Source organism: Genypterus blacodes, unplaced genomic scaffold, assembly GCF_046128005.1.
Source record: "Genypterus blacodes isolate CSIRO-AG114 ecotype Tasmania unplaced genomic scaffold, CSIRO-AGI_Gbla_v1 ptg000054l_1, whole genome shotgun sequence".
In the NCBI taxonomy this organism is placed as follows: domain Eukaryota; kingdom Metazoa; phylum Chordata; class Actinopteri; order Ophidiiformes; family Ophidiidae; genus Genypterus; species Genypterus blacodes.
This window is the reverse complement of record NW_027466866.1, coordinates 54,621-74,088: the sequence shown is the minus strand read 5'-3', so window position 1 is coordinate 74,088 and position 19,468 is coordinate 54,621. Positions and strand designations below refer to the sequence as shown.

Sequence of the window (19,468 nt, the reverse complement as noted above, 5' to 3'; positions counted from 1 at the left end):
GTAGGCTGTCTTCTGCCTGCCTGTCGCTGCTTTGGACTGCTCTGAGAGTCATTTTTAGCAGTGCGCGAAATGATGAAATATGGACTCGTGTCTGTGCAATACCTCCCTCCTGTGAATCACCACTATTCTCTAGATTATTCTCATTCTCTCAAGAAGACGGCGAAGGAGGTGGAAGGATCTGTTCACTGGAGCCTCGTGTAAATCGGCCCTTTTATCGCATTTTTGTTGTTATATTTCTCTTGAATGTCCAATGAAGTGCCTTGAGCTACATTTTTCATTTCTCTTTAAGTGCATTTAATATTTCGTGGTACTCGGCTCCTCTGATGCATTTACAAGGGTTGTGGGAGTATGGAGATGAAAACTGAAAGAGCATTTTAGATCTTCGCCCTCAAGATAAAGGGCATATAAGTGAAAGTAGCTGTAGCTAGTCAGATGGAGTCTTGGTGCTCTTTCGCTTTGCATTTCTTGTTATTTCTCTCCCAAATGTATGACTGCATGAATATTAACATCATTTACACTCCACAAGCACTCCACTGAACTGTCTACCTTTGACTGAGATACAGTGTTGCTAAAAATAGGCTGGGGCCATGGGTCAGCCCTCACACTTGGCTGCGCTGCTTTTACACCACTTGATGGAATCAGGCTGTTAACAAACATGCCATGGACATCAACAGCATCCCTCCCCACCGGACTCGCAGCTCAGCCTCCTGGGCAACACTTGGCTGCAGTACAGCTCCCCGCGGCTGCTCTCCTGAGCTGCAGCCTAATGAACTCCTGGGCCCTCTCATCCCACAACTGCAGCTCACATGCATGCACACACACACATGCATAGGGTTAGGCTTACTCCATCTCAACACCCTGTGGCTCCTAATGGGCCAATATAGAATAAAGGTTGCTCTAAACGCTGCACTTTGTAGCCCAGAGTAATAGTCGAAGAGAAGGTCAAGTGCTCATACCTGTGGGTACAAGAGGAAAATGTGCCACTTGATTTGTGGGTGCATGTGGGTAGGCAGCGCAATGCCTTCAGGCGCTGGCTCTGAACCTGCCACACACATTCTCCTGTCTCCGCTTGATTGGGCAAACAGCGTCGGGATGAGAGAATGTGTCTGCCATGGAATTCTGTCGCAGCCGCCTACCGGCACAGCCACAATTTTCCTCGGCAGGTGGGTCCCAAAGGCAAGTGCTTAGTGATCGGAGCAAAGCCCTGTGAGCGTCTACAAGAAGATTCATGATCCCAACAGTGCTGGGGAGGACAGGTTCTGGGGGACGCGTCGTCAGGCGGGATGAGAGGCGAATTTATTTGGTGTTTTCTAAACCGAGGCAGCGGAGCGTGCGGCAGCAACATTTCTACAGCGGGACCGTGAAGGTGTCACACTCATCAAGTACCTGGGCCTGCTCGCCTGCCGCGCCTCTGCAGGTTTTGCCTAGGGACTTGTCTGTCACATTAAAGTAGACGCATTGCCATTCAGGGCCTCGGCAGTCCCGCAGCCTGACCATGAAATAGGCCAACTTTCATGTCTGCCTCATCCCTCCACGTCTTCCCAATCCAGTGATGGCACAGTTTGAAATCTTTTTTTTTTTTTACATCATGTTGTAGCCAAGCAGTTGGTGACTGAGACACAAACAGCACAGCGATGCCTTTGACAGGTTTATGGAGAAATTCAATGGCAGAAAAGCATGGATATCTATCACCAGGCTCAACCAAGAATGCCCAATTATCACATTAAAGTGTGTATCAGCTCATCCTGGTGCTTCTCTCTGAATCCTGTCCCTATAAATAAATGAACGAGTGAAGGATATCTTATGTAAATCATATATGAGATATTGGCGATCGCTGTGTCTTTTCCTGTTTGCTGTTGCATGTTAATTGTTTATCGCCAAAATGAATTCAAACGTGCGAATTCTAATCACATTTTTTGACAAGTTTATGGTATTCATGCTATTTCTCAAGGCCTTAACCTGCCTCACTCATGAATGAATTCATTTTGTTGATTTTGGTTGTATTATGCAATACCAGTGGAATGATGAAAAATGAAGAAATACTCCCATTTAGGCAAGTTCACACACACACACACACACACACACACACACACATACACACAGACAATGATAGATTCCTTCTGTGCAACTCTGCTCCCAAATGCAACACCCAAACCGGACATGTGAGGTGTTTATTTCTGGGCTTTTGGACCTTCAGTTGTAAGCATATGTCGCTGTGTCGTCGGCGTAGCGTCTGACTTTCTACAGGACGATCTGGCATTATGGCCTCAGAGAAAGGGAGAGCTGTCCACTTTGGAACAGTGACCAGACGGGCTCTCGTCAAAACCGGCTGACAGGCCAGCACCCCCTTCAACACCCCCCCCCCCCCCCCTCCCTCCCCCACCCCCCTCTTCCTCAGCCCTCCTCCATTTCAAACAGGAACACAGACACAGCAGCCCTGCGGCCACTGGCCCCCGACCACAGTCACTTACAGTGTCTCCATCACTGTTGGCCAGACCAGCCAGGAACTGACACAGGGTTGGCGGGGAAAAAACTTGAGTGTCAGCCGTATGATTGCTGAAAGGAACATCAGCCTCAGCAATTGGCAAGACACTGCATTGTATGTGTGTGTATGTGTGTGTGTGTGTGTGTGTGTGTGCACGTGTCTTGTTATTCAAGCAGCATTTGAGCAGCCCCTACATCAACGTCTGGTCGCTCTACACAGACAGTGTCAGCTCGCCTCGGGGCAGCAGCCTCCACAGTGGTCATATGGACAACCAGATCCCTGTGGTAGAATTAGTGATAAAAACACACACACAGACACACATACACACAGCCACTGAGTGACAGTCAGCGCAGCAGATTCCTTTGGACAGACAAGGCTCCAAATAGCACAAAGGAGCAGTTTTCTCCCTCTGACCGCAACTGGTGGTCAGGCCCATGCCAGGCCAGGTCGCGGTCGCCAGATGAGACCCTAAGGAAGGAATGAAGGAAGGAAGGAAGGAAGGACGGGTCAGGTGCAGTCACAGGCAGCTAGTGTAAATGCCCGAGGAGTTTCTACGCATGTTTATTTTCGCACACATCACTGTCCGTCTAATCTGCAATAAAGACAACTGGATGTGTTTTTAGCATTCACAACGTTAATGCAAAAGACTCAAAGAAAACTCCTTTAACTCTACAATAATAGTTAAAGTAGGATGAAAGAGCCTGTTGGACAAAGCGTCGCCCAAACCAGCGTGCTTGCTTAGAAAAGCTACACTGCCCCATAAGGTCATACAGCGATAAAGAACATCCATCTATTATGTTTCCATGTCCTTTCTAGTGTGGCCAGATATGGACTAATACTCACACCATTCCCCAGGAGGATACTAAGACTCTGTCCCTAGAGGAGAAGGGGGGGTGTGTGTGCATATGTGTGTGTGTGTGTGGAGGTGGCGGTGTGTGCTATTGGAGCTGTTCTGTTCTGGAGGCAGGGAGGGGAGGCAGGCAGCAGTTGGTGTGCAGAGAGCAGAGGCTCAGGCTGGCTAGTTAAGAGCTTCTCTCTCCTATCCTCCATCTGCCAGGGACCAGGGTTGTGATTTGAGCTCCAGCAGAGCAGAGCAGGGAGGAGATCGAAGGAGGGAGAGGGGGGGCGGGGGGGGGGGCGGAGGGGAGAGGCAGGGAGGGGGGTTGGATGTGTGTGTGTGTGTGTGTGTGTGTTTGGAAGAGACTGAAAAGAGAAAGTGGGAGAAGCGGGGAGTTGGGAAAAGTGAAGGAGAAAGAGAAAAGGAGTGAGGAAATGAAAAGCAGCATACGCGGGGGTTTGAGATGCCTCGTCGTCTATAAATAGATTTATTGTTCTCTGTCGTTTGTTATTCTGGACATCAAAATGATAGGCCAGCGGTTAAATAAATCAACACTTATATTATAATTTATTCCTGCATATGCATTTTGATATTTTCTTTCATTAATAATTAGGAAGCCATGTCTGCTGAGTGTTTGTAAATATTTCCAGGATGTCTCACCATCCGCTCCCCCCCCCCCAAGCCCCCCACCCACCCAGGCTCATGTGACTGCATACAGCTTTACAGAGCTCCCGCCCCCCCACCCCCCCATCGGCCCCCTCCCTTCCCTTCCCACTCCTCTCCTTCATTCTGTCAGTGTTTAGCCTGTGGTTCCCTACACCACAGCAGATCCTGGGAGAGCCTCGCTTCCTATACCTCCTCCTCTTCCTTCTCCTTCCCTCTCTCTCTCCCTCTCTCTCTCTCTCTCGTTCCTCCTTTGCCTGCACCTCTCCTCCCCTCTGCTCCTCTTCCGGGGGCCCCTGCTTTGGGGAGTGACTGAGTGCTCCCTCTGTGAGGCTGAGTGTCACTTGAGGTGACCCAGAAATGATAACTCCAGATGAACCCTGGATGTGTGGTAATCTAACCATGGTGCCCTACAGCAGAGAGGAGCCATGCATGCAGCCAGGGGAGCTCAGGCGTCCCGGCTGGTGTTGGTGCTGTATCTGGGTATCACACTCTGGAATCATGTGTGTGTGTGTGTGCATGCTATGTGTTGTGGTACACACAGAGAAATGGATATCCGTGCCTATGTGCATTATTGATGAGATACATTGTGATGTCAACCAAGCAGAAGAAGCAAAGCAAAATGACTGTTAGGCACTGAGACGCTCCATCATTTATGCAAGCAGCACAGAGGTGTAATTAATTGTCACATTTTGCTCCCAGTCCCAATTCTCACACTTTGGTCCATTGAAGCCAGTTCATGATGACCTCACTGTGTCTGAGCTTCTGAGCTTAGAGGGTTTGGCTCTCAGTCGTGCTGTCTGCTGGACAACCTCACTTTCTCCTGTTAACACCACATTTACAATCCCAAGTAGGACCATTTACTTATTTGTTTATTATTAATATTCTTACAATACGTCATCAGTATTATTATAAATAAATGCCTGGTAGTCCTTTTTTCAGGTAATGATGTGCATACATGGGGGAATTTAGCACATAAAAATGATGGACATGAAGATTTTATTAATATTTGAGTCATTTGCTTCAATAGTTATGAGAAAATAATAATAATATAGAGACCAGAGGCAATGAAAGCATCTGGCAAACAGAAACACAATAGGTCAGCATAAAATGAGACGTTATTAAACAGACATAGGGAGCAGAATTCATCAGCAAAATGGGTTTATACATAAGAGGCCCACACATATGGGCCCAAAACACAGAATATGAGTAAAAATCATCAGTGTGTTGAATTAATTTGACCCAATATTATGAAATTATTATTATTATAAAAGGATTAATTCAGAATAACCATGGAAAACACACACAGACAGATGTGTGTATGCAAATCATATTTTTCAACAGTATTATTCTTAAATACTTTATCTAGATCTGCTCTTTGTCTAATTTATTAATCATTTGTCCAACATCATTAAAACAATAATCATCCAGCCCCTTTAAATATAAGATCATCAGTTTATTCGCCTTCATTTGGTTCCAAATCCACAATATCCACAATAAAGAGAATGAGAGAATAGGAGATATAAAATGAGTGATGACTTTGATGAGGAGCACCGTGAGGATGAAGATGTGGGCTCGTCCCGCGCTTTGTTTGCGGCTGTAACGCGATCAGATGCCGGTCAGGTGATGTTGATTGATCCATCCGTAGCCTGAGTGATGATGTATATTCACCCAGACCTCCGCTCTCATACCGCTAATTACAGCTGCTGCGGCACCACCAACACCATCATCATCATCACCACCATCGCCTTATGACTGAACTCACGTGTGGGCGACAATAGTTAGAACATTTTGTGATCATAATTTCTACGCTTAAACTCACCTAGACTGGTTTCTCTGCACACTCGTCTTTTAAGTTTTAATGCATAAAAAAACCTACATTTGCTTACAGTTTTTTTAAATCATAAAGGATAAAAACACAATTAGTTGTTCTTAACTCGAGTTGTTTGGCTTTTGGCGATTAATTTACGACTCTGTCACAGATTTGATCCTCCATGCTGCTGCAGGCCATTAGCTCCTGCTGCCTGCCTGCCTGCCTGCCTGCCTGCGTGCGTGCGTGCGTGCGTGCGTGCGTGTGTGTGTGTGTGTGTGTGTGTGTGTGTGTGTGTGTGTGTGTGTGTGTGTGTGTATGCATGGCAGAGGCATATTTAAATGTCTTGGTGTTTTTAATTGACGCTCGCTGGAAAGTGCAGCTCAGAAACAAGGAACAGCCTCCATCTACCGGCCGCGTCTCCTCCTCCTCCTCCTCCTCCTCCTCCTCCTCCTCTTCCTCTTCCTCCTCCTGCTCCGTGTCCACAGCGCGCATATAGATAGACCGCAGCTCCTGCAGCCCCACGGAGATCCCTCACACACATACACACACGCACACACATATACACACACGCACACACATATACACACATACACACACGCAAGCATCACGGCCGCAGGTAAGAGCTTTTCGAGTGAATATACGAAGAGGCATTTTAATGAACGTGTTGTAGGATCGTTCATGATAAACAGGCTGAAATGCGTGCGTGCGTGTGTGTGTGTGTGTGTGGGGAGGAGACGCACTGAACTCTATCCTGCGCTTTATCTACGCAACCATCGGTGTTGTAGCTTCAATAAATCTTAAATATCTAATTGATCGATACTAAAACACGTAATTTCAGTGGCGTGTGTGTGAAAGGGAGAGTGCATGTGTTGTGTGTGTGTAGGATGATGGTGGGATTCTGTTTGTCTGGAGGTGGAATTTCCCTCCGATGATTCATTTTACGCACAAAATTAATTCCAGTCAGATTGTAATTTTTTATTTTTTTTTGCTTCTTTATTTTGTATTAACCCGTCCACAGTCTGTGACCCAGGCCGCCCCGGAGCAAACACACCATCGTAAACAACGCGGTGACATTGTTTTGTTTTTCCTTTTAGCCTTGAAATGGAGCACACACACACACTGTCTCTCTCTCTCTCTCTCCCTCTCTCTCTCTCTCTCACACACACACGCACGCACACACACACACACACACACACACACACACACACACACACACACACACACACACACGCACACGCACACAAAACACAGAGAGGGTGCAGGAATAGCCAGTGTCAAATTAGATCCAATGAAACCAATCAAACATTTAAAAAGGAGGTCAAGTTCCTTTCATTATCTAAACGAAAAATGACAAAAATCTCACAGATTCATTTTTAAAATGTACATGTATAAATTCATTCACGTAGTCAGGACACGTGGTGAGTAACACACACACGCACACACACACACACACACGAGCTTCACTTAAAGGGTTAAAGCAAAAATATTTCCGAGGAAAATTCACAAAATTCGATTATAAAAACTCAATTGTGATGAAAATCTGTTTTTTAATAATAATAAAAACCAATTTGCTACATTAGTCCATAATAATGATAGAGGATGATCCCTTATAAGATTTAGAAAAAGGAAAAGGAAACGAAACAAAACGTAAACAAAACGAAAACACAAGGACACATTTCTCACGGTCCCTTGGTGTTCGCTGACACGTTGTTCAAGATCTCTGCAGTCAAATGAAATGTCACTGCTGGAGGCGACGGATCGATACGTGTAACCTTCATCATCATCATCATCAGCGACCAGCTATTACCTGTTTGTTTATAACGTGATTACATATGATCCGAGTTTTAATGATCAGTCAGCCACGCAGAGAGAGAGAGGAGATAAACATCTGACCGTCCTCGCAGGGGTCCTTTGTCCAGGTGAAGCGGAAACCCCTGTGTCCTCTTCCTCTTCCTCGTCTCCTCGATCGTTTCCGTAACTCTCTTACGCCTATTCTGGGGAGCAACGGCAGCTGCAGAGGTCCATGTGGTTCGGTCCCGGGTTCGAGCCTCGGGGTGTGTGTGTGTGTGTGTGTGTGTGTGTGTGTGTGTGTGTGTGCGTGCGTGTGCGTGTGTGTGGTGTGGGATCCAATTAGAGCCAACACAACTTTGGTGGAGGGGCGGGGGTGCGCTGGGTGGATGGGTGTGTGCAGCTGATGAAGATGAAGCACACACACCTGCAATTTGCAAAGTGTGTGCATGCGATTTCACTTACCTGTATAGCTTGAGGAATAGTATTAAATACATCCCAAAACACACCATTTTAATTTTTTGGGGTAGGTTTTTTAGTTGTTTGTTTACATTTGTGGCCCCTTGCTTCTGTTTCTTTATTGTGTCATTATCAAATCAATTAAACAGGGTTGGAGAGGTTTCCGGGTTTAATTCAGGAGACAAACAAGACAAACGCGATAATGAAGCCTCAGCAGCCAATTAGGACTTTTAAATGAGCAATGACTGATGTAGAAATAAAATAAGAGCATTTTAGTGACACATAGATTGACCTCATCAAACTTCAAAAATAAGAGTTTATTATTTGAACAGCGTAAATATCCTCCAAAAATGTCAGTTTAAAAATCAAATGCTACTTAAAATGAAGATGAATAAGAGGCAGTCATCAGGGTATCGTGCGATTTAAACAAAAATATTCTTGTTTTATACAATTCCTATTATTTTGGAATTACTTAATCCCAACCTGGCCCCACCCTCTGCTCGTGATCATTGCCCCGCCCCAAATACTACACTACACGACACTACACTACACTACACTACACACACACAGAGAGAGAGAGAGAGAGAGAGAGAGATTATTACCTTATATTCTAGCAGCTAAAGTTCTAAAATGTAAACATTTTTTTTCAATTAAGAAAACTATACTATCCACAAAGTAAACGTCGCACAGGATAAATATGTTTTATATTTGTCACTTCCTTAAGAAAACGCTAAAAGTTTTTTTTTAAATCATACTTTAACATAAGATGCTGTTTATATTTCTCTAATAAATAAATAAATGAATAAATACCTCTCTATTTATTTACACTTTCTCGCTCCCCTATGTCCATTTCATTTTATGTCAGCTAGAACCATATAGACGCCACCGTCCTCTGCAGTAAATGGGGGGAATAAAAGTAATGAAAATGTCAATACCATAAAGTAGCAAGTCCTCCTTCTCCCAGCCAGAATCTGGTGTTTGGAGGGGGAGAGTGACAGCTCTTTGTTGGTGAAATTAGAGAGAGAGAGAGGGAGAGAGAGAGAGAGAGAGAGAGAGAGAGAGGGAGGGAGGGAGAGGGAGGGAGAGAGAGAGAGAGCGAGAGGAACTCCTCCTACCGAATTATTCAGACTGGGCAGGCTCTGCTCTCTTCACAAATAGGACACGGTGCTCAAATCCAGGCAGTCCCAACCTGACCTCCAAGCACCGAGGAAGCCCTGACTGACTGCAGGAAACCGGGACAGAAATCACCAAAAAAGAAACAAAACTTTGCGTCATTATTTTCCTTGGGCCTCTTCCCCCCTCCCCCCCTCTCTCCCTCCCCATCACCACCATCTCCACGGCACCGCACCGGGTTGTCGCATCAGTTGGACTATATATTTTTTGGGGGAGAGACACTCGCAGGAGAGCAGGAGAAGCTTGTTGCACCAGCAGACAGAACCCTCCTGTCCCACCCATGCTGTAGACTTCCGCTTTTGGTGTTCTGACCCAGTTGCCTTCGCAGCCTGTGGTGAGGAGGTGATCTGCCTTTTTTTTAGGGGGGTTGTTGTGTGTTGTTGTGCCTCTCGCAGAGCCTCCGGGAGCCCGTGTGGATGCGCTGAGAGAGCGGGGCGCAGCGCTGCAGGACGGTATATGGAAGTTGTGGGCTGCAAGACAGAGGCAGGCAGTTGCACGTTGCGTCCAGGACCGGGAGCCATGCTTTTCCACGGGATCTCCGGGGATCACATCCAGGGCATCATGGAGGAGATGGAGAGAAGGTCGAAGACGGAGTCGCGCATGGCGAAAGGCATGCAGCTGAACGGGAGAGAGTCGGTAAGAGCCGTGAGTGAGGCCGTGATTGAGCACCGAGGGGAGCCGTGAATGTGTGCAGAGAAACGCGAAAGGAAGTGTGAGGGAAATGTACCAGGCTGCTCTTTGATCCGTTCAGTCTAAATCTAAAAACAGACTAAACAGAATAATATGGTGTTTAATTTTGTTTATTTAATTTGGCTCCGTTTTTTTAACAGCTGCTCTCTTATCTGTGGGAAAAAAATAATTATGAAAAACTTAACCTGGCTGCAACCTTATTCGCAGTTGTACGACTAAAATACCTGCAACATATTCTGCTGCCCTTGATTCAAACTGTGCTATGATATTTAATATACCATAACAAATATAATTATTAATGTACGAGATTACTATGCTGATTAAACATAGAGAAATATTATTATTATTGTAGTCGCCTGTAATTGCTTTTTAAAATCGAAATGAAGGCAATGAAATATGACTGTCAATATACATATATTTAGTTAAATGTAAAATATTAAACGCATCAAATGTCAGTTCAGTATTTAGTTTCATTTCATGCTCATTGGCTTTAAATGAATTTAAATTCAGTTGTTCCAAACACACCAAGCTTGCGTTTAAAATGTTCTTAAGAAGTGTAAAGTGATGTTCAGATGCTTTTATTCAGGCTGTTAGAATGGAAAACTGTTTTACTTCATGATCAGAAATATTTTCGAGGCCCTTTGCTGCTTTTGAACGATGTGAAGTAAACAGTCTCACTCTCTCTCTCCTTCTCTATGTCTACCTCTCTCTCTCTCTGATCCAGACCATGCCCTCCATGAGCCCGGAGAAGCCTGCGCTGTGTGCCGGCTGTGGTGGCAAGATTTCAGACAGATATTACCTCCTGGCCGTGGACAAGCAGTGGCACCTGCGCTGTCTGAAGTGCTGTGAATGTAAACTAGCGCTGGAGTCTGAGCTCACTTGTTTCGCCAAGGATGGAAGCATCTACTGCAAAGAAGATTACTACAGGTAAGAGATGTTAAGGTTAAACTGCTCTCTTCACTTCACTAAAACACACACACACACACACACACACACACACTCTCAGATACACACAGCGGCCCACTTAGGTGATTTGATTTATTGGAGGATGCGTTTTAAAGACTTGAAGGATCAGACGACTCATTTCTGACAAAACACCTCGCACACTTGGCCACACTTTGGCCCCATTAGGCCTTATTGTTGCCTGAATAAAATATTACTCCGCTGAAAACAACCTCCCAATGGGCCCATCTGTGTGTATGTATGTATGTATGTATGTGTGTGTGTGTGTGTGTGTGTGTGTGTGTGTGTGTGCGCGCGCGCGCTAAATTAGGAACTCGTTTCATGATATGAATTGAATATGAAATTGTTTTATTCGATGACACATGTAACAGCTAAAGTGCACGTATCCACCAGCTATTCAGACACAAATCGTTTTCGTTAACAGTAAATAAGAAATATAAGTCAGCTTCTTTGGTGGATTTTGTCAACTAGTGGACAACAGCATGCACATAAATGTAAAATAACCCACGAAGAATGCTGCTGTTGATTTATGGGGGATACATAACAACATTAATAATAATATAACGACGTATGGAATCAATCGGAGATCGAGGCCTTGTTGCTATTTTGCCTGGCAACAACCTGTGAGACGTTTACGTCCTCTATAAGCGGGTTCACACGTTTAGACTTCACCTTTTACATTTTATTACACATTTCACAAAGTTGTAATTACTTGAGGGATACCCGGATGTAAAGCAGTGGTCGTTGTCGTAACATAGCGGGACTCGGGTGTCGTGCTGCTCGCGGTGCCGTGCCTGTGTGTGTATAAGTGTGTCCGTGTGTCCGTGTGTGTCCTGACGGTGTGTGTGTTCCAGAAGGTTCTCCGTGCAGAGGTGCGCGCGCTGCCACCTCGGCATATCCGCCTCGGAGATGGTGATGCGGGCGCGCGACTCCGTGTACCACCTGAGCTGCTTCACGTGCACCACGTGCAACAAGACGCTGACCACCGGGGACCACTTCGGCATGAAGGACAGCCTGGTGTACTGCCGCCTGCACTTCGAGACGCTGGTGCAGGGCCCGGACTACCACCCGCAGCTCAACTTCGCCGAGCTGGCGGCCAAGGGCGGCGGCCTCGCCCTGCCCTACTTCAACGGCACCGGCACGGCGCAGAAGGGGAGGCCCCGCAAGAGGAAGAGCCCGGCCATGGGGATCGACATACCGAGCTACAACACAGGTGAGGCGGCGTGCTGCTGCTGCTGCTCACGGCGTCCGGCCCTCAGCTCAGCTCAGGGGACTCGAACACACACACACACACACACACACACCACCACAGTGTTTGCTTGTTAACATGATGCAGAAAGAGCCTATTTCACTATAAACCCTAAAACACGAGTGAAATTAATGTCAAATAAAACATTAAAGTGAGACATCCTTTTATTAGTTAGTATTAATAATTAATATTCGTGGCGATATGAAATTAAATCAATAAATACTCGAATAAATACATAAATAAATCCTGTAATCCTTCTAAAATGATACTTTTGGCGTCATTTCTCCACCTTGACTCTTCGATAGTAACAGATTGGATCCATGTGTCCTGAATGTAAATCAGACATGAAACTAGTCTGCATATCCCAGCGCCCGTGGCCGTGGGCTCATCGATCAGCAGCCATTTCTCCACACCCATCTTTTTTTTCCGCGTGAAAATGCTTCGTTTGTTTCCGTTGAACCGCGAGATATGATCGAAAGTTGACCTCGCCGTCAACCTGCGCATCGACTTTTATAATTAAGATTAATTTAGGTCAAAATAAAGGTACGGGGAGCGTGCGCGGGGGGGCTAGTGAGCATTAGGATAATTGCGTGGAAGTCGCGGCCAATTAAATGTCAAACGTTAATGTTTCACTTTCGTTAAGCGGGCTGCGTTAAGATGCTGTTAAATGGAGGTTTCGTGTTAAAAAAAAAAAAAATCTCCTATTGAAACGCTGAATGTTATAACCTGACCCCCTCCCCCTCTCCCGCCCCCCACAGCGTCCCCCTTTTTTTGTTCTCGCTTTCTGCGAATTAGTGTGCGGTTGACAAAGTTTGTCATTGTGCAGCAAATATCCTCCGCGTCCCGCTGAATGGGAGGAATAAGGATAAGCTGCGCGTTAATTGTTCTCCGTTAATTGGAGGTGACGTTGGAATTTGCGGCCCCCGGTGCGACGGGCAGCTCGGCTCTCCTCTGACCCATCAGCTCAGAGAGAGAGAGGGCCGTGAAGGCAACACGGGACACCCATAGTCTCGCCCTTTACTCTCAAACGCGTTTACACGAGATTATGCAAATGCTTCAGTTTATTAATCATTCCTCTCGCCTTTATTTTCTCTTAAAAAATCAGACCCAGCATAAGATATAAATTAAAAACAGTGTTGCCACATTATGTAAAAAATGATAGAAAATAAGGAAATGCATAAAATATAATAGTAATATATTGTTTTATAGAAAAGGTTGCATTGAAATCTAAAAGGTATACAACCTAACATTTAGCTTTTTGAAATTACATTTCTTATTTCACTATCTGGCTTGTTTCTAATGCAAAGTGAGATTTCCCTTCTATTGAAAACGTTTTTTTGCAATTATATGATGCATTTCTGAACATCTTATAACATTCAAAAATAACCCGGGCCAAGTAAAAATGAATTATTAAAATGCAGATTAATTTAAACAGCTGTGAGGTTTTTGTCTTGATATATTCCCATATATCACAAACACTCATTACAGGCTCAGACTGCTCGGGTTAATAAGTTCTTCTGCACATCAGGAGGCTCATATTCAGGACACATGTTTTTATTCCTGCTTAAAGTGAATATATTCATGTTTGTTTTCGCCAGGGAAAGGTGTGGGTTTAATTTGTATTCCACACCAGCAACTAAAGTTTGTCTTGTTTGGGTATAGAGACCCCTAGTGGGTAATATCAGAGTGAAACACATTCCAGTAAAGGCTGGCAACAGAGGAACAAGGATGTCAGTGATTATCATATTATTGTCAGAAGAAGGAATCTTTCAATTCAACTCAAAATACTTTTAAAGAAAGCAGCGTTCCTGCTGTAACGCGTAACACAACACACACAAACTAACACATGGATTTATCTGCCATCCTATTTCAAATCTAAGTGAATTTTATATTTTATTCTAGCATTTAAAACATTTAGTTTACAACACGTATCTTCTCTTTATGTAGATATTAACCTTATAAATTAAATCACATTTGATTTTTTTATCTTTTCTATGCTGATATACTTTGTGGAGCTTTCATGTGATTTTTAATTTGCCAGCCACTAAAAACAGCTGCTTAGAATTATGATCACAGGTAAACTAAATGATCTCAATTCATATAATTCAATCTACATCATCTAAAAAAACATTTTACAAAATAAATATATAATTTTTTTGTCTGGCCTTTTCCTCACATCAATAGTAAGTAAAGTAAGGAATTATAATACTAAAGAATTATTAAGAATTAATTGCTGGTACTGTAATTTTTACTTTTTCCCATCAATTAGTCGCATAATTTCACGTTCAAACACTAATTCAAATTATGGTGAAATTTTGCACCACAGCATGAGCCAGTATGCAGTAAAACGCTGTAAGACGCCGGATTGCATTTACCAAACAATATAACAGTTGTATTTATATTTGCAATTATTAAAGGTTTCAGTAGCGCTGTTAAACCACGCGTGCATTTAATTTACAAGCTCCATATCGACATCTTTAAGTCTTTTACGTGCAACATATAGACCTACTCAGACACTGTAATGACATATACAGCACATATATATAAATAAATAATGAGGCACAAGCAGAGATAATTTGTCCTGTGCCCAGATTATAACAAAACATTTAAATCTACATTAAAACCACACAATCACATCTCCCAATGCATTACACTGTGTGTATGTGTGTGTGTGTGTGTGTGTGTGTGGAGCAGCCAGTTCAGTGTCTTGATTGTCACTCAAGTCACGAAGCCAAACAGTAATTATTTACATATTCTACATTTTCATTATTTACAGTGGCCACAGCTGTGCAACAGCCTGAATGTATCACAGTCCAGCCTCTATACTTACTACTCTCAATATGTGATTTAATTTAATGCTGAGTGTGTGAACAACATGTAAGAGGCGAGCAGTGTATGTCGATCTGGCTCCATTAGGCTGAATCAGAGAAATTCGGCCAAAGAAAAAGTAACCTGAGTTGAATTCTTGCATGAGTTTGTGCCGTTTCTGTGTGTTGCGTTCGGAGTGTAAGCCTCCCGCCCTCTGCGCTCTGCCCTCTGCCCTCCCCAGGCTGCAACGAGAACGACACCGACCACTTGGACCGGGACCAGCAGTCCTACGCTCCCACGCAGAAGACCAAGCGCATGCGGACCTCCTTCAAGCACCATCAGCTGCGGACAATGAAATCTTACTTTGCCATCAACCACAACCCGGACGCCAAGGACTTAAAGCAGCTGGCCCAGAAAACTGGCCTCACTAAGAGAGTTCTACAGGTAAGCACAGAGACACATTCTTCTCTCTGATACGATCACATCTGTGTCTGCACCCCCCCCCCCCCCTCCCCTCCCCCCCCGCCCGCCTCACACTCTCCCTCCATCTCCCTCCCATTTCACCCCAGATATTTTGATTGAAGTCATCCTTTTTTTTAATATTCTTTTTGTATTGTTTGTTTGGTCCATTTGTAGATTTTGTAGTTTCTTTAAATGTTTTGGGAGAGACAGACAGGAAGAGGGACATTGAAGTGTAGAGACGTAAGAGTAAACTGTAGCTAATATCCTCACCACGTCAGAGTGCACATGTCCTTTTGTTCTGTGGAGGTGTACACTAATTCAACTCCCACAGATTTCAATTGTGAAGAGGATAGGATTATTGCTTTAATTTGCTATTAAAGCCAAAATCTATTCTTTAGTATTTAATAGTCAGGAGCTAGTGTTGTTATCTGCCCCATAAGGTCCAAACTGTGTGTGACAATAAGTGTGCCATATCAAGATTTCTATAGATGGACATCAGGCAAGAGCAGCTTGGTACAGCAGGAACTGTGATCATTTGCTATGTAACGCACTGTATTTCATAGAGAGAAATGAGTTGATACTTTCTTTTTTAAAACGTAATCTATACATAAACACCAAAAGTAAAAGCCACATTGGGATTGGTTTGCAGGTTTGGTTCCAAAACGCAAGAGCCAAATTCAGAAGGAACGTTTTGCGACAGGAGAATGGAGGTGTTGATAAGGCTGATGGCACCTCACTCCCTCCGCCCTCATCCGACAGTGGGGCCCTGACCCCCCCCTCCAGCGCGGCCACTCTAACAGACCTGACAAACCCCTCTATCACTGTAGTGACCTCCGTCACCTCTAGTTTGGACAGCCATGATTCGGGGAGCCCTTCACAAACTACCTTGACAAACCTTTTCTAACAAGCTATCTCTAACAGACTGAATTTTTATTTTGTCTTTTTTTTTGGGGGGGTTTTTGGTCTTTATTTTCCTTTTTTTGTTTTTTTCTTTGACTCAATTTTAATTTTTTTAAATGACACCTTTAACGCAGCCAGAGACAGCTCCTTGGAACGGAGAGCGCTGTACTGTGTACACAAACAAGAGCAAGAGCAAGAACAGCAGCGGCCACATTAAAAGAAATCATTTTAATGTGTAGCGTTTGAAGCCGCACGGCAGCCGTGTCTGTAGTTGACTCACAGTTTGCAGAGATTGAGTTTGGACGGGACATTTTCACGCTGAAGGCATTAGGAAATCATCTTGGATTTCACAATTCGTTGGACAAAAAACTCCCCCACCCCCCCTCAAAAAAAACAAACTTGAATCTTATTTGGAAAACTAGATTTTGTTTTTACTTGATTTGCCTTTATTTGTACATTTGATTTGCCTTATGATCAAAACTGAACTCTTCTTAATTTATGCTTAATTGGTACATTTTAAAAAAATCCTATGAACATTTTGCCCTCAGAAACCTGTATATGTATGCACTGTGTTGGCACTATCCAATTTAAAGATTTCTTTCTGTTTTGGAATAATTTGGAAAATAAACTTGTAGAATGTTCTGTATATGGGTAACTCCAGAAAACAGGCTTTAATTATTTCAGAATGTTTGGCTCGCTCAGACTGAGTTGTATGGACATTGGGTTGTAATCACGCAGAGCTACATGTCAAACTCTAAACAAAATTACATTTTTATAAGCACCTAACCATTATAGCTTACACGGCAAGTAGATGCTGAAAAAAAAAACAACACAACATTTAATGTCTTTTGCTTCACGCCTCTACTGTGATACAGAGAAAAGAAGCAAACCCCACAATCTGTACAGTGGTAACTGTTCAACATGTCATGCAGTCACGTTGATAGAATCGTTTGATAATTAGAAATCAGCCAGAGAAATTCAGATTGGAGCGCAGTTTATGGCCACTGTTGTAATCGATTGTTATCATGACAGAGCACTTTTACGGATTTGTTGGCCTCATTGATTAACGGTAGTGGAGTGGATGAATCCTAGTACGCATATCCATGCATCCACAGCTGCAACTCAATCGCACAGTGACAATATACTGCCCAGTGAAAAGTGCATTATTGTTATTATCATGTTGCTCAGGGTAACGATGTGATTTGAAAAAGGGAAAGGGAGGAACCGAGTGGTCGCGACGTCGCAGATTAGATTTGTTTTTAGAGCTGACATGAACATTCAAACGACCTCAGATAGGTGGAGTCATACCAGAGGCAGCCAGTGGGGAATCATGCTCCATGTGTTCTCTCCTCTTTGGGCCATATTTATTCTTTCTTTTAATGACACTTGCCACTGAACAGACCAAAAACAAACGTTTCTTCTGGCTGAACGATATAGAGCGAAAGAAACTCTTCAATGGAGTCGATACATTTCATTGTGAGCGTCACAATTTGTTCTCTTGTTGAACAAAGTGGCACTCTCGGTCTACTCGATGGAGTAGATGCTTAACTCAGTTCTACTATGTGCCTTATGCTATAACTTGGGAGAAAGTTTGTGAAATTCAGGATATATGTGTTCTTTGTTAACTGATCACATCCTTTTGACGCCTCACTAGTTTTGTACTGTTTTGCATCTTATTTCCGAAGATCTTTTTATGGTGTATCCTGTTTCAAAGGGGGCAGCGATGTCATAGAAAGCATTTGTGCACTCTTTCAGATATAGTTGGGTAATCCAAGAACCTTATATATTGATCTTCGTGTTAATAGTTGAGTACAGTAAGTGTTCTATCAAGATTGTCCATGTTTCCCTGTTTCTTGATAAAGATGGTGTATAGAAACTATTTCCCCTTAAATATTTATGGACCAAACGGTTGTTATATATCTTATTAAATTTGTGTGAATAAAAATACTTTGCTTTAAATGGCTTTTATTTTTCATTACACTTGCCATTTTTGTGTTCCTTCTTAAATGCAGTTTTTCCTTTATCACATCAACAAATGAGCAAACATTCAGTTATTAGGGACCAGTTAAACGTCGTCCTTCATTTTTGCCTCCATTTTTTAATTTCTATTTCCTATTTTATGATGTTTATGGTTTTGAACGTAATGCCCCATGGATTTGCATCTAAACCCTGCAGTCAAAAATATGAAATTGCTTTTTAATGCATGAACATGGCTTTAAAATTTAAATCAAAGGAATGCTGCAAAGCATATATTGATATATATATTTATATAGTATATATTTATGCATAACATATTGGTAGACCTAAAATGAAGTAAGAGTAAATGCAGACCCCGTAAAGCCAGGTTGCTCTGTAGTTAATATATTCTTACTCTATCGTTTCTTTCAGGGAGAACAAATCTTGGGGCATTACAGCCATACATCCCGACGTTTGAAAATTCCCTAAAGTATTAAGAGAAGGGGAAAACTTTGATGGGAATTCCTCACCATTGAAGACAAAGACAATATTAGGTTAAGATATAGCATATAGCTATAAGCATATTGAGAAACAAATAAACAAGCAACATCAAACCTGTTTAGTTGAAAATGTACAACAGGTGTTTAAAAAAAAAAAGAAAGAAGAAATACCAAAAGTTTGTCCTGAATGTTTGATTCCATCACCGGAGAGGAGAACCCACAATGTATGATACCTCTGAGATCAGTGTGATGACCTGACCAGTTCTGTCTGTACTGGAGTGGCACAACCACACGAGAAAAAAAAAGGATTGTAACATAGTAAAAATACACAAAAAAGGGACAGGATGTGATTAAAAGACAGGCAGGCATCCAGCAACATAACTACAGAGTGATGGTACGGACACACACACACACACACACACACATACACAAACAAAACCCTTCTCCTGCTACTGTAATTTCCCCTTGCTTAAACAAAACATAAACTCCCGCAATCCTTGTTCTCCTCTTTACACACTTCTACACACACTCACACACACACACACACACACACACAAACGCACGTACGCATCTCCCTCCCCCCCACCCTTGCAACCCCCCCCCACCCCTCCCGTAAAAACCAGCTTGCTAAATAGAAGTTTTCTTTTGTCACGAGTGTCATTTCACAAACACATGGCCTCCTTGAAACTCGGCAGCAGGATGCCCATCAAACATGATGAGT

General features: G+C 43.4%; 1 protein-coding gene across 3 annotated transcripts; it reads left to right on the top strand.

Moving 5' to 3' along the window:
* Window positions 1-9,266: 9,266 nt before the first annotated feature.
* Window positions 9,267-19,271, top strand: lhx9 (LIM homeobox 9). Of its 3 annotated transcripts, none has more exons than XM_076151354.1 (5): window positions 9,267-9,855; window positions 10,634-10,836; window positions 11,727-12,085; window positions 15,171-15,373; window positions 16,041-18,481. In XM_076151354.1, the coding sequence occupies exons 1-5, from the start codon at window positions 9,676-9,678 to the stop codon at window positions 16,293-16,295; spliced, it is 1,200 nt and encodes a 399-aa protein (XP_076007469.1). In that variant the 5' UTR covers window positions 9,267-9,675; the 3' UTR covers window positions 16,296-18,481. The 3 variants fall into 3 exon arrangements, with proteins under 3 accessions (XP_076007469.1, XP_076007470.1, XP_076007468.1); XM_076151355.1 differs by lacking the exon at window positions 16,041-18,481 and adding an exon at window positions 18,680-19,271 and having other exon boundaries at window positions 9,579-9,855; XM_076151353.1 differs by having other exon boundaries at window positions 9,579-9,855; window positions 11,730-12,085.
* The last annotated feature ends 197 nt before the right edge of the window (window positions 19,272-19,468 follow it).